At 41.0% G+C, this 26,833-nt stretch overlaps 1 protein-coding gene across 1 annotated transcript; it reads left to right on the top strand.

Moving 5' to 3' along the window:
- The first annotated feature begins 4,597 nt into the window (after positions 1-4,597).
- On the top strand, positions 4,598-24,252 carry LOC124267967. The gene is made up of 3 exons (XM_046702965.1): positions 4,598-4,620; positions 21,958-22,249; positions 22,497-24,252. Exons 2-3 carry the CDS (start codon positions 21,958-21,960, stop codon positions 24,143-24,145), a joined length of 1,941 nt encoding a protein of 646 aa, XP_046558921.1. The 5' UTR covers positions 4,598-4,620; the 3' UTR covers positions 24,146-24,252.
- The last annotated feature ends 2,581 nt before the right edge of the window (positions 24,253-26,833 follow it).

The raw sequence follows: 26,833 nt of genomic DNA, 5'->3' as shown, positions 1-26,833 counted from the left end.
TTCAAGAATTAATAACTTTGTCGGCACTTGTGCAGGTGCTTCTTTAACTTCTGGTTGTCCCTTTCTTTGCACTCTTCCCTCGTAACAAATAGTGAAATGTGTCAATATTTTAATGATAGTTTGTTAAACAACTTTTTAAATTTTAGGACATAAATTCTGCAAACAAATCACAAAGTTTGTGTGATGTTTTGATTATGATCAGCGTTTCATTGAGTAATATATATTTATTAGTTTTCGAGTTAGATTGCAATTCATCGGTCCGCTTTTGAGCCAAACGGACTATAGCAGTGAATGGGTAGCCGGCGGGAAATAAATCATATGACTGTCAACATTCTAGAACATCACAGACAGCTTGGGTTAACCGGGGTAATAATGTGTTAACGCTTTGAGCATAGATAAGCAGGTGCGTGGATACAGGCACTATATAAGATATACATTATACTAGCAAGAGCGTGGATACTGGCGCTATATAAAATATACATTATACTAGCAAGAGCGTGGATACAGGCACTATATAAGATATACATTATACTAGCAAGAGCGTGGATACTGGCGCTATATAAGATATACATTATACTAGCAGGTGCGTGGATACAGGCGCTATATAAAATATACATTATACTAGCAAGAGCGTGGATACAGGCGCTATATAAAATATACATTATACTAGCAAGAGCGTGGATACAGACGCTATATAAGATATACATTATACTAGCAGGTGCGTGGATACAGGCGCTATATAAGATATGCCTTATACTAGTAATGGCGTGGATACAGGCTCTATATAAGATATACATTATACTAGCAAGAGCGTGGATACAGGCGCTATATAGAATATACCTGATAATAGCAAGAGCGTGGATACTGGTGCTATATAAGATATACATTATACTAGCAGGTGCGTGGATACAGGCGCTATATAAGATATACTTTATACCAGCAAGAGCGTGGATACAGGCGCTATGTAAGATATACATTATACTAGCAAGAGCGTGGATACAGGTGCTATATAAGATATACATTATACTAGCAAGAGCGTGGATACAGGCGCTATATAAGATATACATTATACTAGCAGGTGCGTGGATACAGGCGCTATATAAGATATACCTTATACCAGCAAGAGCGTGGATACAGGCTCTATGTAAGATATACATTATACTAGCAAGAGCGTGGATACAGGTGCTATATAAGATATACATTATACTAGCAAGAGCATGGATACAGGCGCTATATAAGATATACATTATACTAGCAGGTGCGTGGATACAGGCGCTATATAAGATATACCTTATACTAGCAAGAGCGTGGATACAGGTGCTATATAAGATATACATTATACTAGCAAGAGCGCTTTATAAATAGTCATTATCATTATTAATATTAATTTATGTATGAAATTGAAAGTGTGTGGTCGGGATTAGAGAGGACGCCATTACCTTGATATGATATATTATTTGATATATTACCTTAGCAATATCAAGGATTTACGCCGCAGTTGTCTGACAAATGCATATACCTTGTATTAAGACATATATTCTGCCCTCCCCTTACAATGAAGTCGTCAGAGACTGTTTCGATCTCAGACAGAAATGACACCCTGGAACTGCCTATCGGGATGTCTGTAACACTCAGTACCACAGCTCGGTGTCCATGTGTACAATCTCGGGGTTGGAATTGTCAACTGTGAAGACTTCAACGGCTCCGGGACACAGAAAGAGATCAGAAAACTGAAAATCTATTGCGGAGGCATTGACAAAATCACAATACTGTGAAAGTAATCAGAGGACACAAACGAAGGATAACTGTCGTGTAACTATATGCGTGGGCCCAGCTTCATCTGATCCTGGCGGTGATGAAGATGGCAGACAGTCTTGACCTTCAACATTCTTTCTGCCATGTTACAGGCCGATCTCCAGTGACCTTGATTTGAAATCAATAAAGATGTCAACCGACTTCCACCCTTAAATATTTACCTGTCCGTTGATGAAGTCCGAAAGCGAGACAGGTTACCAAGATGACAAAACGGATGAGAATTTTATATTTTAAGGTGTAGCAGGATACGCTGATCACAGGTTCGAATCCCGTTTATCATCCGATTTGTCATGACCATTGCCATGCTCGTCGACATCCGTACCAGCAGGAAACTGTTTAAACTCCCGACCTTTGTCAGTAATGCCAATATACCTTAGGACGAAGAGAGACGTCTAGAGACATTTGTTGAATTATTCCTGGAAACTGCAGCTGCGTTGCTATGACAACGGAAACCACGTAAAAAGGGGTTGACTATGGAACGGGACGTATTCAGTAATTCTGGACTGTGTTTGAGACTTATTTGAGGTGTGTTATTGTTAGTTACAACTGTGATGTCATAGGGTAGAAGTTAGCCTCAATACATCATGTGATTGTAAGAGGTAACAAAAGGGATCTTGTGTTACGGCGTGGTTGCTGTATGTTACCGTATCCTGTTTGCTGAGGTCGATGCTCAGCATGTCAGTCTCTGGATTGTCTGATCTAGAATATATCTACAGAACAACTTCACATAGATTGACCCGTGAATATTCGGGTTAGAATTGGTCCTCGACAACCCATGCTTGTTGTAAGAGGCGACTAACGGGATCGGGTGGTCAGACTCACTGACTTGGTTGACACATGTCATTGTATCCCAGTTGTGTTGATCGATGCTCATGCTGTTGATCACTGGATTGTCTGACTCGATTAGTTAGGCGACATACTGCTGGGTGCGGCGTTAAACAACAAACAAACAGTCATATAATGTTCATCTGTGGATAGTTCATTACCCTCATGGAATTAATTCAAACTGATATTCCATATCTTCATCTACTATTGTGTGGTCATGACGTCATTGCTTTCTGTTCTTGGAGATAAATGGTGATAAATACCAGTCACTATCAAGACCCAATGTTCCTATATTGTTACAGAGAAGTCCTCTCGTATGTTGATTGGTAGTCTATGGGCTGAGTCAGCTTGATTGTGTTGGTTGCTTAGGGTGTTCTTGTCTGTTCTGTCGGAAGAGGCGACTGACAGGATCGGGACGGCAGGCTCTCTGTCTTGGTTGACATTTACGACATTTATTAAACGACATTTACTAACTAAAACAGGGCAGTTTCCTTAAAACAAATATGCTGTTGACCTTCCTCAGATTTAGGGGAAGATCCACACTCACTCACTCAGAATTTGGGGGAACTGGTGTCACAGTGGTCTAGGCCGCCAGAATAATTGTTGCTCATAGTTTCATCCTCTAGGCGAGCCAGAATGCCTTCCTTTGTGGGTTCGAATCCCAGAGTCGTCCTGATCTGGGTGTGTCAGCACCGCACCCATGTTTGTAGGGTCGTCACAATCACCTGGATCACTTCAGGTTTAACTCACGTTTAGCAGACACGGAGTCATAGGGAATACGGTGTGAAGCTATGTTAAACCCAGCGCACCCAAGACCCCTTCAAATACTGTGCAAAACTGTCTTAAACCTACCGCACCCAAGAACCCTTTCAAATACTGTACAAAGATGTCTTAAACCTACCGCACCCAAGAACCCTTTCAAATACTGTACAAAGATGTCTTAAACCCAGCGCACCCAAGAACCCTTTCAAATACTGTACAAAGATGTCTTAAACCCAGCGCACCCAAGAACCCTTTCAAATACTGTACAAAGATGTCTTAAACCTACCGCACCCAAGAACCCTTTCAAATACTGTACAAAGATGTCTTAAACCTACCGCACCCAAGAACCCTTTCAAATACTGTACAAAGATGTCTTAAACCCAGCGCACCCAAGAACCCTTTCAAATACTGTACAAAGATGTCTTAAACCTACCGCACCCAAGAACCCCTTCAAATACTGTGCAAAACTGTCTTAAACCCAGCGCACCCAAGAACCCTTTCAAATACTGTACAAAGATGTCTTAAACCTACCGCACCCAAGAACCCTTTCAAATACTGTACAAAGATGTCTTAAACCTAGCGGACCCAAGAAACCTTTTCAAATACTGTGCAAAGCCGTGTTAAACCCAGCGCACCCAAGAACCCCTTCACCTACTTCACTATATATCTTAAGAACTTATTCTAAGGGGGATGAAGTGGTCAGGCATAGTGACTTAGCTGATGACGTCATCATGACCTCAAGTGTGGAGACTCAAGCTGTCAACCACTGGTTTTCCTGCTTCAACTAGAATGACTCAAAGTTATTATTGTTATAGGATATTTGAGACTGGGTGTTCTCTGGCGTTTTAAATTTGAAGGTTAAGTAGAATTGCAAAGTGTCCGTTTATGTACTGTGCTTTAAAACAAACACAAGTCTATTTCCTATATTGATATCATAGGACGCTGCACCAATGAACTTTAGCAATGTTGACTATATGTACTGCCTAAATTCAGCCCGTTGGAATTCCCTTTCTGCAACCATCCACAACCTCACAACATCTCCATTAACCCTGTCGATTATAAGAATACGCATTGCATACTATCCAGCAGTTTACCCCTACCCCACGTACGTCAGGTAACCTCCATCCGAGAACCGAGGTAATCATAGCAATAGAGGAGATGTTTTACACCTGGGGTGCAATTTCCCTCTACACCGCTCTTGACGACCCAACCGAGAAGGTAGGTGTTGTGTGCTCGGAAAGTCAGAGACTCGTACCTCTGAGATATTGATTTGAGAATAATTTTAGGTTCGAATGATGACATATCTGACGAAAAGTCACATAATATACACACGTTTAAAACAAGAAATTCCCTGTTTGTAGATTATACAATGTCAGTTATTTTGTATGCTTGTACTTTCGTTATTGAACTGGGTCATACAAGCGCCAAGTTCACTGTTGAGGTTGAAACAGGACATTTGTGTGCTAATGTAAATATCATAGAAAAGTATATATTGCCTTAAAACACTTATACATGTGAAATCTAAAGACTTTGTTGGAATTACCGGGTCATAAATCCTAAATTTCAACCCTCCTCTCAACCCGGAAGTTAGATATAACCCTACTTTCGTTATGATAATGATACACCGTTATCACCTTCACGGCGCTCGCTGTAGACACTCAGACTGGTCAAAATACTCGGACAATGTTAAAGACTTTTACACGAATCCGTGCCTCGGTGCATGGGGTGAACAAAGTTCATTTGTGACACACTTACATGCCCAAGTGACATCCGGCCATATCAACATGGAGTGGAATTAACACGAATATATCCTAAATCATGAACACACAGTTGGTAGAGTCACAATATGTGATTTGAACAGTTTAACGATATCACAGTGGAGTGGAAGCCTTGTGATGAATGATGACGAAGTAACCACTAAATCTCTACACACAGAGGTGATGAAGTATGTGATAAAGTAACACTCTCTATACACAGAGGTGATGAAGTATGTGATAAAGTAACACTCTATACACAGAGGTGATGAAGTATGTGATAAAGTAACACTCTCTATACACAGAGGTGATGAAGTATGTGATAAAGTAACACTCTCTATACACAGAGGTGATGAAGTATGTGATAAAGTAACACTCTCTATACACAGAGGTGATGAAGTATGTGATAAAGTAACACTCTCTATACACAGAGGTGATGAAGTATGTGATAAAGTAACACTCTCTACACAGAGGTGATGAAGTATGTGATACACAGAGGTGATGAAGTATGTGATAAAGTAACACTCTCTATACACAGAGGTGATGAAGTATGTGATAAAGTAACACTCTCCATACACAGAGGTGATGAAGTATGTGATAAAGTAACACTCTCTATACACAGAGGTGATGAAGTATGTGATAAAGTAACACTCTCTATACACAGAGGTGATGAAGTATGTGATAAAGTAACACTCTCCATACACAGAGGTGATGAAGTATGTGATAAAGTAACACTCTCTATACACAGAGGTGATGAAGTATGTGATAAAGTAACACTCTCTATACACAGAGGTGATGAAGTATGTGATAAAGTAACACTCTCTATACACAGAGGTGATGAAGTATGTGATAAAGTAACACTCTCTATACACAGAGGTGATGAAGTATGTGATAAAGTAACACTCAGAGGTGATGAAGTATGTGATAAATACACAGAGGTGATGAAGTATGTGATAAAGTAACACTCTCTATACACAGAGGTGATGAAGTATGTGATAAAGTAACACTCCATACACAGAGGTGATGAAGTATGTGATAAAGTAACACTCTCTATACACAGAGGTGATGAAGTATGTGATAAAGTAACACTCTCCATACACAGAGGTGATGAAGTATGTGATAAAGTAACACTCTCTATACACAGAGGTGATGAAGTATGTGATAAAGTAACACTCTCTATACACAGAGGTGATGAAGTATGTGATAAAGTAACACTCTCTATACACAGAGGTGATGAAGTATGTGATAAAGTAACACTCTCTATACACAGAGTGTGATGAAGTATGTGATAAAGTAACACTCTCTATACACAGAGGTGATGAAGTATGTGATAAAGTAACACTCTCTATACACAGAGGTGATGAAGTATGTGATAAAGTAACACTCTCTATACACAGAGGTGATGAAGTATGTGATAAAGTAACACTCTCCATACACAGAGGTGATGAAGTATGTGATAAAGTAACACTCTCTATACACAGAGGTGATGAAGTATGTGATAAAGTAACACTCTCTATACACAGAGTGTGATGAAGTATGTGATAAAGTAACACTCTATACACAGAGGTGATGAAGTATGTGATAAAGTAACACTCTCTATACACAGAGGTGATGAAGTATGTGATAAAGTAACACTCTCTATACACAGAGGTGATGAAGTATGTGATAAAGTAACACTCTCTATACACAGAGGTGATGAAGTATGTGATAAAGTAACACTCTCCATACACAGAGGTGATGAAGTATGTGATAAAGTAACACTCTATACACAGGTGAGAGGTGATGAAGTATGTGATAAAGATAAAGTAACACTCTCTATACACAGAGGTGATGAAGTATGTGATAAAGTAACACTCTCTATACACAGAGGTGATGAAGTATGTGATAAAGTAACACTCTCTATACACAGAGGTGATGAAGTATGTGATAAAGTAACACTCTCTATACACAGAGGTGATGAAGTATGTGATAAAGTAACACTCTCCATACACAGAGGTGATGAAGTATGTGATAAAGTAACAGTCTCAATACACAGAGGTGATGAAGTATGTGATAAAGTAACACTCTCTATACACAGAGGTGATGAAGTATGTGATAAAGTAACACTCTCCATACACAGAGGTGATGAAGTATGTGATAAAGTAACACTCCATACACAGAGGTGATGAAGTATGTGATAAAGTAAACACTCTCTATACACAGAGGTGATGAAGTGATAAAGTAACATGTGATAAAGTATGTGATAAAGTAACACTCTCTATACACAGAGGTGATGAAGTATGTGATAAAGTAACACTCCATACACAGAGGTGATGAAGTATGTGATAAAGTAACACTCTCTATACACAGAGGTGATGAAGTATGTGATAAAGTAACACTCTCTATACACAGAGGTGATGAAGTATGTGATAAAGTAACACTCTCCATACACAGAGGTGATGAAGTATGTGATAAAGTAACACTCTCTATACACAGGTGATGAAGTATGTGATGAAGTGATATGTGATAAAGTAACACTCTCCATACACAGAGGTGATGAAGTATGTGATAAAGTAACACTCTCTATACACAGAGGTGATGAAGTATGTGATAAAGTAACACTCTCTATACACAGAGGTGATGAAGTATGTGATAAAGTAACACTCCATACACAGAGGTGATGAAGTATGTGATAAAGTAACACTCTCTATACAGAGGTGATGAAGTATGTGATAAAGTAACACTCTCTACATACAGTATGTGAGGTGATGAAGTATGTGATAAAGTAACACTCTCTATACACAGAGGTGATGAAGTATGTGATAAAGAAACACTCCATACACAGAGGTGATGAAGTATGTGATAAAGTAACACTCTCTATACACAGAGGTGATGAAGTATGTGATAAAGTAACACTCTCCATACACAGAGGTGATGAAGTATGTGATAAAGTAACACTCTCATACACAGAGGTGATGAAGTATGTGATAAAGTAACACTCTCTATACACAGGTGATGAAGTATGTGATAAAGTAACACTCTCCATACACAGAGGTGATGAAGTATGTGATAAAGTAACACTCTCTATACACAGAGGTGATGAAGTATGTGATAAAGTAACACTCCATATACACAGAGGTGATGAAGTATGTGATAAAGTAACACTATCATATACACAGAGGTGATGAAGTATGTGATAAAGTAACACTCTCTATACACAGAGGTGATGAAGTATGTGATAAAGTAACACTCTCTATACACAGAGGTGATGAAGTATGTGATAAAGTAACACTCTCCATACACAGAGGTGATGAAGTATGTGATAAAGTAACACTCCATACACAGAGGTGATGAAGTATGTGATAAAGTAACACTCTCTATACACAGAGGTGATGAAGTATGTGATAAAGTAACACTCTCTACACTGATAAATACACAGAGGTGATGAAGTATGTGATAAAGTAACACTCTCTATACACAGGTGATGAAGTATATGATAAAGTAACACTCCATACACAGATGTGATGAAGTATGTGATAAAGTAACACTCTCTATACACAGAGGTGATGAAGTATGTGATAAAGTAACACTCTATACACAGAGGTGATGAAGTATGTGATAAAGTAACACTCCATACACAGATGTGATGAAGTATGTGATAAAGTAACACTCTCTATACACAGAGGTGATGAAGTATGTGATAAAGTAACACTCTCATACACAGGTGATGAAGTATGTGATAAAGTAACACTCTATGTACATGTGATGAAGTATGTGATAAAGTAACACTCTCTATACACAGAGGTGATGAAGTATGAAGTATGTGATAAAGTAACACTCTCCATACACAGAGGTGATGAAGTATGTGATAAAGTAACACTCTCCATACACAGAGGTGATGAAGTATGTGATAAAGTAACACTCTATACACAGAGGTGATGAAGTATGTGATAAAGTAACACTCTACACAGAGGTGATGAAGTATGTGATAAAGTAACACTCTCATACACAGAGGTGATGAAGTATGTATGATGAAAAGTAACACTCTGCTCAGAATACACAGCTACACATCTATATGGGTGATGAAGTATGTGATAAAGTAACAGTTCATTCACTCCATGATCGATAGATCGAAGCAAACAGTATCGGGGTATAACGTCCCTGACTCCATCAACACTAGCAGCTAGTTCCCGCTCTCCTCCCTGTGTTGATATCCTGGATATGACAGGAAACGTGCTGAGGTCTATCAGTCCACTCCACAAAGGTAACAACATCTTACAGTATCCCGTCTTCCTCAGTACCACGAGGACAGTCAACATCCTGGTGTCTGAATGTGGAACCAAGTGTGTCGTGTGTCTGACCCCCGAGGGAGATGTGGTGTTCAGCTACAGCCCTACAGGAGACACAACACTGGAGTGTCCTCAGGGTATCACAAGTACCAGAACAGGCGACATCCTGGTTACAGACTACAGACAACACAGAGTCATCCATCTGACTGAGTCATGTCAGTTTGTACAAAATCTGCTGACATCCAAGGACTGTATTCAGAATCCACGTGGACTGTGTATAGATGAGAGAGGGTGGCTACGTGTTTGTCTTCACAAATGTGCCATACAGACGTTCTCGTGTAAATAGAGAAACACTGATGAGCTGCTGCTACATGTCAGGACATTCTGGTAGAAACTTACAGACAGAAGATGATAGTGTTGTCCTGCTACATGTCAGGACATTCTGGTAGAAACATACAGACAGATGATGGTAGTGTTGTTCTGCTACATGTCAGGACATTCTGGTAGAAACACACAGACAAAGGATGGTAGTGTTGTGCTCCTACATGTCAGGACATTCTGGTAGAAACATACAGACAGATGATGGTAGTGTTGTGCTGCTACATGTCAGGACATTCTGGTAGAAACATACAGACAGAAGATGATAGTGTTGTGCTGCTACATGTCAGGACATTCTGGTAGAAACAAACAGACAGAAGATGGTAGTGTTGTTCTGCTACATGTCAGGACATTCTGGTAGAAACAAACAGACAGAAGATGGTAGTGTTGTTCTGCTACATGTCAGGACATTCTGGTAGAAACATACAGACAGACGATGATAGTGTTGTGCTGCTACATGTCAGGACATTCTGGTAGAAACATACAGACAGAAGATGGTAGTGTTGTTCTGCTACATGTCAGGACATTCTGGTAGAAACATACAGACAGACGATGATAGTGTTGTGCTGCTACATGTCAGGACATTCTGGTATAAACATACAGACAGAAGATGGTAGTGTTGTTCTGCTACATGTCAGGACATTCTGGTAGAAACATGCAGACAGAAGATGGTAGTGTTGTGCTGCTACATGTCAGGACATTCTGGTAGAAACATACAGACAGAAGATGGTAGTGTTGTGCTGCTACATGTCAGGACATTCTGGTAGAAACATACAGACAGAAGATGGTAGTGTTGTTCTGCTACATGTCAGGACATTCTGGTAGAAACATACATCACAAAGTAACTGCCATGCGACGGTGACAGGTAATCAGACCATACAATCAAGTGATGAAGCTGTCACACGTGTATTTACTGATTTTGTTGAAACTGAAAGCGACGGCTGCTGTGTACTGATGTAAAATGTTGCCATGATCTGGTTGTTGTGTTGATAAGATCTGGGTGCATTCAGTCTTCTGGTGACGTCAGTAAGATACAGGTGTTTCCATGCCCTCTGGTTGTTGTTGGACTCGTCTGTAATTTACTGATTTTGTTGACATAATCGGATTCTTGTGTTCACAAGATCTGCCACATACTTCAGCACTTGTAGCGGGGATAGGCCGACACGTTGTTCCAAAGAACCACAATTTGTCAAGTATAGCCAAGTCAAATTTTAAGTTAGTATATCGTGGTTGGATAGTTTGTAGGTTTCAGCTTTTCAGTATTTGTATATCATGGTTGGATAGTTTATAGGTTTCAGTTTTTCAGTATTTATATATAGTGGTTGGATAGTTTGTAGGTTTCAGTTTTTCAGTATTTGTATATAGTGGTTGGATAGTTTATAGGTTTCAGTTTTAAGTATTTTTATATCGTGGTTGGATAGTTTATAGGTTTCAGTTTTTCAGTATTTGTATATCGTGGTTGGATAGTTTATAGGTTTCACTTTTAGGTATTTGTAGATAGTGGTTTGATAGTTTGTAGGTTTCAGTTTTTCAGCATTTGTATACAATGGCTGAAAAGTTTATAGGTTTCAGCTGTTAACTGTACAGATAAATTATTATAGACCCTCTGAGTTCAATGTACCCAGTTACGTCCCTTACCAGTGTATGGATCCGCTTGACAGGAGTCGAATCCCGGTTTTGTTCATGTTATGAGACTCACTTATGCTCAAGACTTTAACCAAAGTGTTACACGTCTAACAACTGCATTACTTCGGGTTTCCCTTCCCTATAACGCCAACGTGACCTGATATAACATAAACAAATCAGATTTACAATGAGTAGAATATCTCCACTCGGGATTTAGTCCGAATGTCAAAATGACTTCTGCTTGCCGTATCTTATCTAATTAGGTGAAGACTTTACAACAGATACGACAGGTAGTGTCATGTTGCAATCAGAGAAACCTACCTTGACTGTTTACATTTTACATATCCTCTTTCACGTTGACATTTCTCATTCTCTTTGTGTGTTATAAGTATCTGCAGATAGCATGCAGTATTTGATATATTCGCTAATGTAAACACGCATTACATGCTGAAGGCTTTGTTGTTAAAATAAGGTTTGTTTGTTTGTTGTTTAACGCCGCACTCAGAAATGCAACAGCTACATGGCTGCGGTCTGTAAATAGCCGAGTTTGGACAAGTGGTCAACAGCATGAGCACCGATCTATCATGCTAAGGCTGCTTTCAGCAAGGTTCTACAGTTTATCTTCAGTATTATAGCTTCATGGTGGCGGTCTGTAAATAGCCGATTCTGGACCCGACATCCCAGTGTTCAACAGCATGAGCACCGAACTGCTTTCAGCAATGTGCTACAGTTCCAGATATATCACGGTTGCCCGTAATTAATTGAATTTTTGCCAGACAGGCAATCTAGCAAGTCCGCGAACCTGACCACCCGATCCCAGTCGCCCCTCATGTCCAGCACAGACAGATGGGGACACATCCTATCTCGGACCATCTGACACAGGACCGACCCCGTGGGATGTATTGTGTACTTCTAATAAGGGACCACACCCGTAGTCTAGTGGATGAAGCGTCTGCCCGGAGAGCGGAAGGCAGGTAGTTCGGTCCCAGACCTCATCACACAAACAGACGTTGTAAGATGGTTCTTGTTGCACTGCATGAGCTCGGAATTAGGGGATAAAACAGGGACGGGGTGTTACCTTGTGGTCTAGAACTATATAACCGATAACACAATTACACGATGAGAATTGACGTTGCTGTATACGCGCCATAATCTTGAACGCGACATTAAACTGTAGCTGTACATGAAAAACAAGATGAATGATTTTATTATCCAGATCATATATTTCTTACACGTGTGTCCTTCCATTAAGTGAATGGACGGCATATTTTGACCACACCCAACAGCAAGACGATCACTGACGTAACTTGATCAATGTTGGAGCATGACTCATGTCACGTGACCGACATGAGCCTCGGGGGTCTGGTTGTGTTTTCAGAGTAGCTGGGAGCACGCTGGTCGATAGCTTCATTGATGAACCGAGTTTACAATTAGCCTCATAATTAGCTCTCCAGAACTCAGCTAGAATACACAGTGTAAAGGGAACACAAGAAGAACACGTCGATTGTGTCCGACTGCACTCCATGGTTTCTCGGCGTTTCAACTTTCATTTAAAAGCGTAAATGAGTTTCTGATTGTGTTGTTTTAGTAAGACCATGCAGTCATCGAACTCTCAAGTACAAAGAAGATCCTCCTCTCTATCCTCCGGTGTAGAAACATTTTAGTGAGGTCGTGTCAACGTCCTTGACTAGCAGTACTGCGCATGTCAGCTACACGGGGATAAAATCTCTGAGAAACGGAAGAAAAACAGCGATTACGTGATGGGAGCAACGATCACCTCCTTTCCATCTGAGTTATGTGTTGGCATCACTTGTCCGTTTCATGTCGCAATTAATTCGTTCCAATCGGAGCAACTCCCGCAGCAGACGACATCAAACAGCCGACTTATCCTCCGTGGGGCTTGGCGTAAATCTAATTTAAGGAGAACTTCAAAGCACATCGTTCTCCAACCTGCTCCTTACAGCACAGAACAGTCCACAAACTGGGCAAATTAAATCAATTACCCTTCAACTCGGGGCTCAATCTCTCCTAATAATTAGATTCCCGTTGGTTTGCGGGGCTATTCAAAGGCGCGTGTTACGCAAATGAAACGCTTGTCTGTATCCTCACGGAAGTCAATAATGCAGGAACAAGTCAACCGGATATAGTCATCCGCGCATGCGCATCTGCTGATAGCTACAAAGAACAAGGTTAAGCTAGTTTAAAACATGGCGTCAAATAAGTCCTGTTTGGTTTGCGATCGACCTGCCTAATTTACGGACGACTGAATGTCTTGGTAATATGACAAACACTATTACGTGAAGGGGACAAGTTTGTATGCGTTACATCCCTTTCCTTCTTTATACGTATATGTATGCTTGTAGGACCCAGGACGTATTATTTTCAGCAATACAAGCCCCTGTGGTCCGAGCAATATATATCGGGAGTGTCACACTGATCATAATCAAAACACCAGACCAACTCTGCGAGTTTTTTGCAGAATTTATGTCCTAAAACTACAGCCAGGTGTGCGAGAAAGGATGGAGACGGCACAGCGCAGGTTAACGAATCAATAACTTTGTCGGTACTTGTGCACGTGCTTCTCTAACTTCTGACTGTCCCTTTCTCTGCACTCCTCCATCGCAACAAATAGTGAAATATGTCAATATTTTAATGATAATTTGTTAAACAACTTTTTTAAATTTAGGACATAAATTCTGCAAACAAATCACAGAGTTTGTGTGATGTTTTGATTATGATCAGCGTTTCATTGAGTATTATATGTTTATTAGTTTTCGAGTTAGATTGCAATTCATCGGTCCACTTTTGAGCCAAACGGACTATAGCAGTGAATGGGTAGCTGGCGGCAAATAAATCATATGACTGTCAACATTCTAGAACATCACAGACAGCTTGGGTTAACCGGGGTAATAATGTGTTAACGCTTTGAGCATAGATAAGCAGGTGCGTGGATACAGGCGCTATGTAAGATATACATTATACTAGCAAGAGCGTGGAAACAGGCACTATATAAGATATACATTATACTAGCAAGAGCGTGGATACAGGCTCTATATAAAATATACCTGATACCAGCAAGAGCGTTGATACAGGCGCTATATAAGATATACATTATACTAGCAGGTGCGTGGATACAGGCGCTATGTAAAATATACCTGATACTAGCAAGATCGTGGATACAGGCGCTATATAAGATATACATTATACTAGCAGGTGAGTGGATACAGGCGCCATATATGATATACCTTATACTAGCAAAAGCGTGGATACAGGCGCTATGTAAGATATACATTATACTAGCAAGAGCGTGGATACAGGCGCTATATAAGATATACAATATACTAGCAAGAGCGTGGATACAGGCGCTATATAAGATATACAATATACTAGCAAAAGCGTGGATACAGGCGCTATGTAAGATATACATTATACTAGCAAGAGCGTGGATACAGGCGCTATATAAGATATACAATATACTAGCAAGAGCGTGGATACAGGCGCTATATAAGATATACTTTATACTAGCAAGAGCGTGGATACAGGCGCTATATAAGATATACAATATACTAGCAAAAGCGTGGATACAGGCGCTATGTAAGATATACATTATACTAGCAAGAGCGTGGATACAGGCGCTATATAAGATATACAATATACTAGCAAGAGCGTGGATACAGGCGCTATGTAAGATATACATTATACTAGCAAGAGCGTGGATACAGGCGCTATATAAGATATACAATATACTAGCAAAAGCGTGGATACAGGCGCTATGTAAGATATACAATATACTAGCAAGAGCGTGGTTACAGGTGCTATGTAAGATATACATTATACTAGCAGGTGCGTGGATACAGGCGCCATATATGATATACCTTATACTAGCAAAAGCGTGGATACAGGCGCTATGTAAAATATACATCATTCTAGCAAGAGCGTGGATACTGGCGCTATATAAGATATACATTATACTAGCAGGTGCGTGGATACAGGCGCCATATATGATATACCTTATACTAGCAAGAGCGTGGATACAGGCGCTATATAAGATATACATTATACTAACGAAAGCGTGGATACAGGCGGTATATGAGATATACCTTATAGTAGCAGGTGCGTGGATACAGGCGCTATAAAAGATATACATTATACTAGCAAGAACGTGGATACAGGCGCTATGTGAGATATACATTATACTAGCAAGAGCGTGGATACAGGTACTATATAAGATATACATTATACTAGCAAGAGCGTGGATACAGGCGCTATATAAGATATACATTATACTAGCAGTTGCGTGGATACAGGCGCTATATAAGATATACATTATACTAGCAAGAGCGTCGATTCAGGCGCTATGGAAGATATACCTTATACTAGCAAGAGCGTGGATGATACAGGCGCTATATAAGATATACATTGTACTAGCAAGAGCGCTTCATAAATTGTCATTATTATTATTAATTTATGTATGAAATTGAAAGTGTGTGGTAGGGGTTAGAGTGGACACCATTCCCGTGATATGATATATTACTTGATATATTACGTAAACAATAACAAGAATTTACGATGCATTTGTCTGACAAATGCATAACCCTTGTATTAAGACATATATTCTGCAGACAAATTTAAACCTCGCTGCTCCCCTTACAATGAAGTCGTCAGAGACTGTTTCGATCTCACACAGAAATGACACTCTGGAACTGCCTATCGGGATGTCTGTAACACTCAGTACCACAGCTCGGTGTCCATGTGTACAATCTCGGTGTTGGAATTGTCAACTTTGAAGACTTCAACGGCTCCGGGACACAGAAAGGGATCAGAAAACTGAAAATCTATTGTGGAGGCATTGACAAAATCACAATACTGTGAAAGTAATCAGTGGACACAAACGAAGGATAACTGTCGTGTAACTATATGCGTGGACCCAGCTTCATCTGATCCTGGCGGTGATGAAGATGGCAGACAGTCTTGACCTTCAACATTCTTTCTGCCATGTTACAGTCCGATCTCCAGGGATCTTGATTTGAAATCAATAAAGATGTCAACCGACATTACACCCTTAAATATTTACCTGTCCGTTGATGAAGTCCGAGAGCGAGACAGGTTACCATGATGGCAAAACGGATGGGAATTGTATATTTTAAGGTGTAGTAGGATACGCCGATCACAGGTTCGAATCCCGATTATCATCCGATTTGTCATGACCATTGCCATGCTCGTCGGCATCCGTACCAACAGTAAACTGTTTACGCTCCTGACCTTTGTCAGTAATGTCAATATAACTTAGGACGAAGAGAGACGTCTTGAGACATTTATGGAATTATTCCTGGAAACTGCAGCTGCGTTGCTATGACAACGGAAACCACGTAAAAAGGGGTTGACTATGGAACGGGACGTATATAGTAATTCTGGACTGTGTTTGAGACTTATTGGAGGTGTGTTATTGTTAGTTACAACTGTGATGTCATAGGGTAGGAACTACCATCAGGAAATCGTGATTGAATGAAGAAACAGAAGGGATCTTGTGTTACGGCGTGGTTGCTGTATGTTACCGTATCCTGTTTGCTGAGATCGATGCTCAGCATGTCAGTCACTGGATTGTCTGATCTAGACTATATCTACAGACCAACTTCACATAGATTGACCCGTGAAGATCTGGGTTAGAATTGGTCCTCAACAACCTATGCTTGTTGTGAGAGGCGACTAACGGGATGGGGTGGTCAGGCTCGCTGACTTGGTTGACACATGCCATCTTATCTAGAGACATTTGTGGATATATTCCTGGAAACTGCAACTGCGTTGCTATGACTACGAAAACCACGTAATAGTGTCATGTTAAACGATGGACTTTTCACAGCAAGGGTGGAATATAGACCAGGACGATAGTAATTCTGGACTGTGTGTGTGGCTTATTGGAGGTGTGTTATTGTTAGTTACAACTGTGATGTCATAGGGTAGAAGTTAGCCTCAATACATCAGGTGGTTGTAAGAGGAAACAGAAGGGATCTTGTGTTACGGCGTGGTTGCTGTATGTTACCGTATCCTGTTTGCTGAGGTCGATGCTCAGCATGTCAGTCACTGGATTGTCTGATCTAGACTATATCTACAGATCAACTTCACACGGCTTGATCCGTGAAGATCCGGGTTAGAAGTCAGTTACCCATGCTTGCCGTAAGAGGCGACTAACAGGATCGGGTGGTCATGCTCGCTGACTTGGTTGACACATGTCAACGTATCCCAGTTGTGTTGATCGATGCTCATGCTGTTGATCGCTGGATTGTCTGACTCGATTAGTTAGGCGACATACTGCTGGGTGCGGCGTTACACAACAAACAAATAGTCATATAATGTTCATCTGTAGATAGTTCATAATCCTCATGGAATTTATTCCCACTGGTATTCCATATCCTCATCTTCCATTGTGTGGTCATGACGTCATTGTTTTGTGTTCTTGCAGATTCTCCCATGTGATAAATACCAGTCACTATCAAGACCCAATGTTCCTATATTGCTACAGAGAAGTCTGTGAAGATTGGTAGTCTGTGGGCTGAGTCACCTTGATTGTGTTGGTTGCTTAGGGTGACTCTGTTCTTGTCTGTTCTGTCGGAAGAGGCAACTAACAGGATCGGGAGGGCAGGCTCTCTGTCCTGGTTGACATTTACGACATTTATTAAAAGATATTTACTAACTAAAACAGGGCAGTCTCCTTTAAACAACTATGCTGTTGACTTTCCTCAGATTTAGGGGAAGATCCACACTCACTCACTCAGAATTTGGGGGGGGAACTGGTGTCACAGTGGTCTAAGCCGGCAGAATAATTGTTGCTCATAGTTTCATCCTCTAGGCGAGCCAGAATGCCTTCCTTTGTGGGTTCGAATCCCAGAGTCGTCCTGATCTGGGTGTGTCAGCACCGCACCCATGTTTGTAGGGTCGTCACAATCACCTGGATCACTTCAGGTTTAACTCACATTTAGCAGACACGCCGTCATACAAGTGGAATACGGTGTGAAGCTATGTTCAACCCAGCGCACCCAAGACCCCTTCAAATACTGTGCAAAGCTGTGTTAAGCCCAGCGCACCCAAGAACCCTTTCAAATACTGTACAAAGCTGTGTTAAACCCAGCGCACCCAAGAACCCTTTCAAATACTGTACAAAGCTGTGTTAAACCCAGTGCACCCAAGAACCCTTTCAAATACTGTACAAAGCTGTGTTAAACCCAGAACACCCAAAACCACTTTCAAATACTGTACAAAGCTGTGTTAAACCCAGAACACCCAAAACCCCTTTCAAATACTGTGCAAAGCTGTGTCACACCCAGCGCACCCAAGACCCCTTTCAAATACTGTGCAAAGCTGTGTTAAGCCCAGCACATCCAAGAACCCCTTCCAAATATATCTACGTATCGTGGTGAATCTAGGTCAAGGTTACTACACTATATATCTTAAGAACTTACTCTAAGGGGGATGAAGTGGTCAGGCATAGTGACGTAGCTGATGACGTCATCATGACCTCAAGTGTGGAGACTCAAGCTGTCAACCACTGGTTTTCCTGCTTCAACTAGAATGACACAAAGTTATTATTGTGATAGGATATTTGAGACTGGGTATTCTGTGGCGTTTTAAATTTGAAGGTTAAGTAGAACTGCAAAGTGTACCTTGATGTACCGTGCTTTAAAACAAACACAAGTTTATTCCTATATTGATATCGTAGGACGCTGCACCATTGAACTTCAGCAATGTTGACTATGTACTGCCTAAATTCAGCCCGTTGGAATTCCCTTTCTGCAACCATCCACAGCAGCTCGCCATCTCCATTAAACCTGTCGATTATAAGAATACGCATTGAATACTATCCAGCAGTTTACCCCTACCCTACGTACGCCAGGTAACCTCTTCCGAGAACCGAGGTAATCATATGAATAGAGGAGATGTTTTACACCTGGGGTACAATTTCCCTCTACACCGCTCTTGACTACCGAGCCGAGAAGGTAGGTGCTGTGTGCTCGAAAACACAGAGACGATATTTCGTACCTCTGAAGGGCGGATATTGATTTGAGAATAATTTTGGGTTCGAATGATGACATATCTGACGAAAAGTCACATAATATACACACGTTTAAAACGAGAAATTCCCTGTTTGTAGAATATACAATGTCAGTTATTTCGTATGCTTGTACTTTCGTTATTGAACTGGTTCATACAAGCGCCAAGCTCACTGTTGAGGTTGAAACAGGACATTTGTGTGCTAATGTAAATATCATAGAAACGTATATATTGCCTGGAAATACTTATACGTGTGAAATCTTAACACTCTGTTGGAATTACAGGGTCATAAATCCTAAATTTCAACCCTCTTCTCAACCCGGAAGTTAGATATAACCCTACTTTCGTTATGATAATGATGCACCGTTATCGCCTTCATGGCCCTCGCTGTAGACACCCAGACTGGTCAAAATACTCGGACAATGTTAAAGACTTTTACACGAATCCGTGCCTCGGTGCACGGGGTGAACAAAGTTCATTTATGTCACACTTACAGGACCGGCCAAGCGACATACGGAAAGAACGAAAAACTGAACCTGTTGTGTTTACAGTTTAACGATATCAACATGGAGTGAAATTAACACGAATATACTTTCGAAACCTCTTAATTGTGGTGACAAGATGATGAAGTATGTGATAAAGTAACACTCGCCATACACAGAGGTGATGAAGTATGTGATAAAGTAACACTCTCTATACACAGAGGTGATGAAGTATGTGATAAAGTAACACTCGTCATACACAGAGGTGATGAAGTATGTGATAAAGTAACACTCTCCATACACAGAGGTGATGAAGTATGTGATTAAGTAACACTCTCCATACACAGAGGTGATGAAGTATATGATTCAGTAACACTCTCCATACACAGAGGTGATGAAGTATATGATACAGTAACACTCTCCATACACAGAGGTTGTGAATATGATAAAGTAACACTCTCTATACACAGAGGTGATGAAGTATGTGATAAAGTAACACTCTCTATACACAGAGGTGATGAAGTATGTGATAAAGTAATACTCCATACACAGAGGTCATGAAGTATGTGATAAAGTAACACTCTCCATACACAGAGGTATATGATAAAGTAACACTCTCTATACACAGAGGTGATGAAGTATGTGATAAAGTAACACTCTCTATACACAGAGGTGATGAAGTATGTGATAAAGTAATACTCTCCATACACACATTCAGAGGGGTTTTCTAGCGTATATATATCGTCACAAGCATGGCTTTATATCTTCAGCGAGATACAACTCTGTAATCTCTACGTGTTTCAAAGTAAACTCAGTAAGTCCATTCGTGAATGCAGGATACACAGAGGTGACGAAGTGGATTGGATGGTCAGATTCCGTGTACTACTTGACAGTGTATCACCGTGCTTTGTGTGTCGTTTCTCATTATGTCTTGAACAGCGATGTAGCTTTTGAGACAGAATTTTGCTATCAGAATTAACCTAAAACAAAAGCCAGTCACGTTTATATTTTCTATGATGAGGTGGAATCAATTTTCGTACTTTTTTTCGACACTGATGAAAAACAAATGGAATGCAGGATTTAACACTGTGTTGGTAGAACGTGTCACGTTTATGAGTTCATTCACTAAAACTGTTCATGATTAGTAGGGTTGATTGACAGATCGATTTGTTTGTTTGTTTGTTTATAGGCTAAACAGCGAAACCCACGAGTACTACTATGAGGAAACGTTGGATTCTTGGATTCATTTATTCTCAAAAGAACCACCCACGGTGGTACAGGAGAAACGTTTTCCGAAAATAACAATAATTTGTACTTTACATGATGGCGGTTATGTTATACAGATAACTGGCGACATTAAGATATTGTGACTGAAAACAATTATGTATAAGTCTAGACAGATAAATATAAAATCCGTATCAGAAATTCTATACTCATATATACAATCACGCTGGAAGGCACTTACCTATTCTACAGATGAACTGTGCAAGGTTCTTGATTTCTTTTAGATTTCTACTACTCAAAATGTTTTTGTACTTTATTATATTAGGGAACTGTATGTATTTATTTGGAATTAATTTGAATCTGCATTCATAAAAAAACTTCACATTTAAACAGATAGTGGAATTCATCAGCTATATAGCTGGCGACATACACAGTTTACATGTCCTAAATTCTCTCTCTATGCCAAGCCAACAGCCAACCTCGACAGGCAGATTATGGTTACAAGTTCTGTATTTTCCAAAGAGGGTAGTGTATTTGTTTAGGCAGAAGGAGATAGTTATCAAATGAAGGAATATCTGTTAAGTATTTCTAATAAAGCCCTTTCGGGCTTCTCTTTACGTCAGATCTCCAGTTTTGATAGAACTTACCAAAACCATAATCAAGACCAATCTGGTGGGATTCCAGCAATCATAGGTTACTGGCACGTCTAAGGGACGCAACTCTGCACGGCGAATCCTTGCAGCCCCTAAACAATCAATGCTTCATGTCCTCTTTCAGATGGCTACCTCTCAGAAGCTGACGGAACATTACTTAACCTGTATCATCTGCTCCGGCGTCTTCAGTAATCCATGTACACTTGTGTGTAATCACACCTTCTGTCGGAAATGTATCGTCAACTACACCAAAACCAGACCAGAAGCCATCAGTGCCAAGTCCCTCCTCTGTCCATTCTGCAGCAAGATGACGAAAGTGTCCGACCCTGAGAGACCCGTGGAGGAGTGGGCGGATGACGTCAAACCTATCTTTCTCATCCAGGGACTCTTGGACTCGTTTGGTCCGGGATCTAAAGGTAGACACGTGTTAAATACCTCCGTATCATAATGACTCGGAAGTATAGTCTATTTCACCATAATGACTTCAAATAATAGCATGTGAGATAAAAATATGTATCTGTATTTCCAAGCATCATAATAATATCAGTGGTTGACAGCCAACATGACAGATGTTATTTGTGTTCAGGTACTTTGTACAATCTGTCATCGATACACCAGTGTACTGAACGTTAAACACCTACAACGTACAACCTCATCTTTCAGATACAACCTGCTGCAGCTATTGTAAAGAGGAAGGGGAGACAACTCCTGCCTCTGTTTGGTGCTATGTGTGTGATGATGCGTTATGTGGGAGATGCGTCAGAATTCACAACCGCATCCCATCAGCTCGTCACCACGATGTCACTGACCTGTCTGGGGAGGTCAAAGTTAAACGAAGGCGGATGGTCATGTGTAAAGAACACAAGGATGAAAGTGTTAAGTTGTTGTGTAAAGATTGCGGGAAAGCAGTTTGCCAAACCTGTTGTACCATCTACCACAGGCAATGTGTCTCTGTGGTCAGCTTGGAATCAGAGATGCAGGCAATGAAAACAGCACTGACGCGGGCGACGGGCAATTTGTCACAGAGAAAGGAGAAAATCAACAAAGAGATCGAGGCAAAGAAATTCAAGGTTGAAGACGAAACATTTCGATTTAAAGAAATGGAATCGTATATTAACTCTGGAACTGTCAAGGCGATACAACAGATTAAACTCAAGGAACGGAGACTTCTTGATGAACTAAAAGAGATGTCAGGCAAATACATCGGACAAATGAAAGCAGACATAAAGTCAGGTGAGATGTCAGTACAGATGTACCAACAACAGACGGAGCTGATAGACCAGGCTCTACAATCGGAGTGTGACATGGATGTGTATGAGATGTATCAGGGATGTGAGGCCGGTGATGTGGAAGCTGTCGGAGACGCTGACCTGAAGGAGAGAGGAAGAATAGCCAGTGTCACATTCAGACAGGACACAGACAAGCTGAGTAAAGCACTGGGCGATCTACAGCTGGGTGAGATAGAGGTCCTGTATGAGAGTGTGCAGGACCTGAAGGTTACTCTTGTGTTACACGACACCATGGACATCACAGTAGCCGACGATACACGTACATCACTGCCTATGGGAGTGACAGTGGTGGTGGTGGGTGGTAGAGACACGGTTGTAGTCACCGACTACAACAACAAGAGTGTGAAGTCCTTCTACACCAGCAACAATCAGCCAGGCCACAGTAAGCTCCTGCTTGATGGAGATCCCTATGGTATCACGAAGTTGACCCACGATCAGGTAGCTGTCACTGTGTCAGACACCAAACAGATTGTAACAATAAAAGTCAAACCAGACCTAGAGTTACTGACAACCATCACAACCATCAAACAGTATGGGGGTATAACGTCCCTGACACCATCAACACTAGCAGCTAGTTCCTGGTCTCCTCCCTGTGTTGATATCCTGGATATGACAGGAAACGTGCTGAGGTCTATCAGTCCACTCCACAAAGGTAACAACATCTTACAGTATCCCGACTTCCTCAGTACCACGAGGACAGGTAACATCCTGGTGTCTGACAGTGGAACCAAGTGTGTCGTGTGTCTGACCCCCGAGGGAGATGTGGTGTTCAGCTACAGCCCTACAGGAGACACAGCACTGGAGGTTCCTCAGGGTATCACAAGTACCAGCACAGGCGACATCCTGGTTACAGACTTCAATTTACACAGAGTCATCCATCTGACTGAGTCAGGACAGTTTGTACAAAATCTGCTGACATCCAAGGACTGTATTCAGAATCCACGTGGACTGTGTATAGATGAGAGAGGGTGGCTACGTGTTTGTCTTAGCACGGGTGTCATACAGACGTTCTCGTGTAAATAGAGAAACACTGATGAGCTGCTGCTACATGTCAGGACATTCTGGTAGAAACATACAGACAGAAGATGGTAGTGTTGTGCTGCTACATGTCAGGACATTCTGGTAGAAACATACAGACAGAAGATGGTAGTGTTGTGCTGCTACATGTCAGGACATTCTGGTAGAAACATACAGACAGAAGATGGTAGTGTTGTGCTGCTACATGTCATGACATTCTGGTAGAAACATACAGACAGAAGATGGTAGTGTTGTGCTGCTACATGTCAGGACATTCTGGTAGAAACATACAGACAGATGATGGTAGTGCGGTGCTGCTACATGTCATGGCATTCTGGTAAAAACATACAGACAGAAGATGGTAGTGTTGTGGGTGTGTCTTCTTGTCTGTCTACAACAAGGTTTATCTAGTTGTCGATATTGTCACACAACATCACAAAGTAACTGACATGCGACGGTGACAGGTAGTCAGACCATACAATCAGGTGATGAAGCTGTCACACGTGTATTATATTGATTTTGTTGAAACTGAAAGCGACGGCTGCTGTGTACAGATGTAAAATGTTTGAAAAGAAAGTAAAACGTAATACATGTGTAGTGATTTGTATCAATCTGTCAACTTAGTTCATGTCAGAATACACTGCTTTGTTGTACATTGGTTTCCCATCGAGTTCATTACGAACCTGGGCGGTGGGGTAGCTTTGTGGTTAAAGCATTCGCTAGGTACGCAGAAGATCAGGGTTCGATTCCATGTGTGAAGCCCATTTCTGGTGACCCCCGTTCTGATATTGCTAAAAGCGGCGTTAAACTAAACTCGCTCAAATATTTTAACCAATCTAAAGGTAACTACTGCCACAATCAATCTATCAGATAGCTTGGATAATTCTGGGGGCGGCATGAAACATGAAACAAACAATATGTAAACCAGTCGGTCACCTCCCTACACAAAACATGGCGTAGCCTCCACCTCAAATACGTCATAGACCCTTACGTAGTTGAGTGGACAGAGCGTCTGCCCAGAGAGGGTGGGAGGTTCGATCCCCGGTCGCGTCTTACCAGGTTACAATATGGTACCCGTTGGTACCCTTAGGAACGCTCGGCATTGATAACAATCAGACTGGTCAGCTCGGAGTCAGTGTGATATGAATGAGTAGGGAGATTGTATCTCCTTGGGCTACCGCTACAACGTTGCTGCCTGTGTCGTTGTCACTGTTGTTGTCAATGTACATGAACATGTTGTAGTCCATGTTGTTATGTTGTTTTCAACGATGGTTTCCATGTTGTTGTCCACGTTGTTTACCATGTGGTCAATGGCAGTGACGGCAGAGTGAGTGACACACTGTCTAAAACCCACACAAGACAACCGACATCGTCGCCGGATCAAGAGTTGGAGAAACACAACAAACAACGGTGTTTATATCAACTGTTGTACTGAATAATATAATTCCAAGATTGAGACAGTCGTATGTACAGAATGCATCCATTGAATGATACAAAATGCTGCTGTCTTGCATAAACTCTTTCAGGTGGTGTCTGCTGCTAAAATAGATTTCGCCGCATGTTAAACATCTATAATTCACTTGGCACCACTTCCCAAGCTCGTAATTGGTTATGTATTCTTAGAAAGTCATTTACGAAACATAGTTCCCCACCATTGTACGATATATGACAAAACGTTACGTTCATGAACAGAAACAATATCAGCGAAATGTACAGCGAATGTTTAAATTAGTAAAGCCATTTCACCAACGGTTTAGTACAGGGTAGTAAGTTAGTGCGTACCATCCTCGACAATCAGGGATATAACGTTCCACCGATAATATACATTTACTACATGTATGTCCAATATTATACCCCCGTGTGTCGAGGATGCTCGTCTCGTTGCTTGTGTTCTCCTGCTAGACCGTAATACACGTGGATCATTATGCCAAAAACAGGATGTCTATTGTTGTAGACATATCAGTAAATTGTTTGACACCAATAATGTCTCTTCGAGACCATGAGCCTTGAGTACAGTGAAACCTCGCTAACCAGGACAGTAACATTCCCATTCAAATCGTCCAGAATAAGAAATGTCCGGATTAATAAATCGTTGTTACTGGTTCCTGTCCTATGCAGATTGTTAGCCGTGTCATATAAGTCCACATTGACGGGGTGCCACTGTAAGAACATGGACGCAGTGTAGGCAGGATGTTATTGACAGTAATGACCTCTTGGGGTCCTAAAGAAATGATAATTCGCATCATAAGTCAAGGCCTTTTTTCTTGTAAACGATAACTTTTGCGGAGGTATTTGCAGATATACCCCATATATTTTCGCCATATTCCTGAGGTACTCATGTACAGGGGGAATAAAACTGAGGTGTTCAGACAACCAGGGGAGCCCCGCTTAATCAAAATATTCCCTTTCTGAACCACAAATGTAGACGAGCCCACTGTCTTGGTAAACCCCATGGGTTGAACCAGGGTTTAGTCCCTTAGAGTCAAGAATAATTAGGACACGTTCTCTCAGAAGTTGTCTCCCCCTGGTTGTCTGGGAAATCTAGACACCAACATGATTGTCATAATACCTTCACAGCCATAGTATTATGTTATTTCACCTACAACTCATTGGATAGAATAAGACGGAAAATTGGTCCTTAATATTATGCAAGCGGTTTTACAGAATGACCACGTGTCACAATGGCGGAGATAA

The sequence above is a fragment of the Haliotis rubra genome, unplaced genomic scaffold, assembly GCF_003918875.1.
Source record: "Haliotis rubra isolate DU_JTF1 unplaced genomic scaffold, ASM391887v1 Scf135, whole genome shotgun sequence".
NCBI classification, from domain to species: domain Eukaryota; kingdom Metazoa; phylum Mollusca; class Gastropoda; order Lepetellida; family Haliotidae; genus Haliotis; species Haliotis rubra.
Note: the sequence above shows the minus strand (reverse complement) of the source record. Positions and strands in the feature narration are given on the sequence as shown.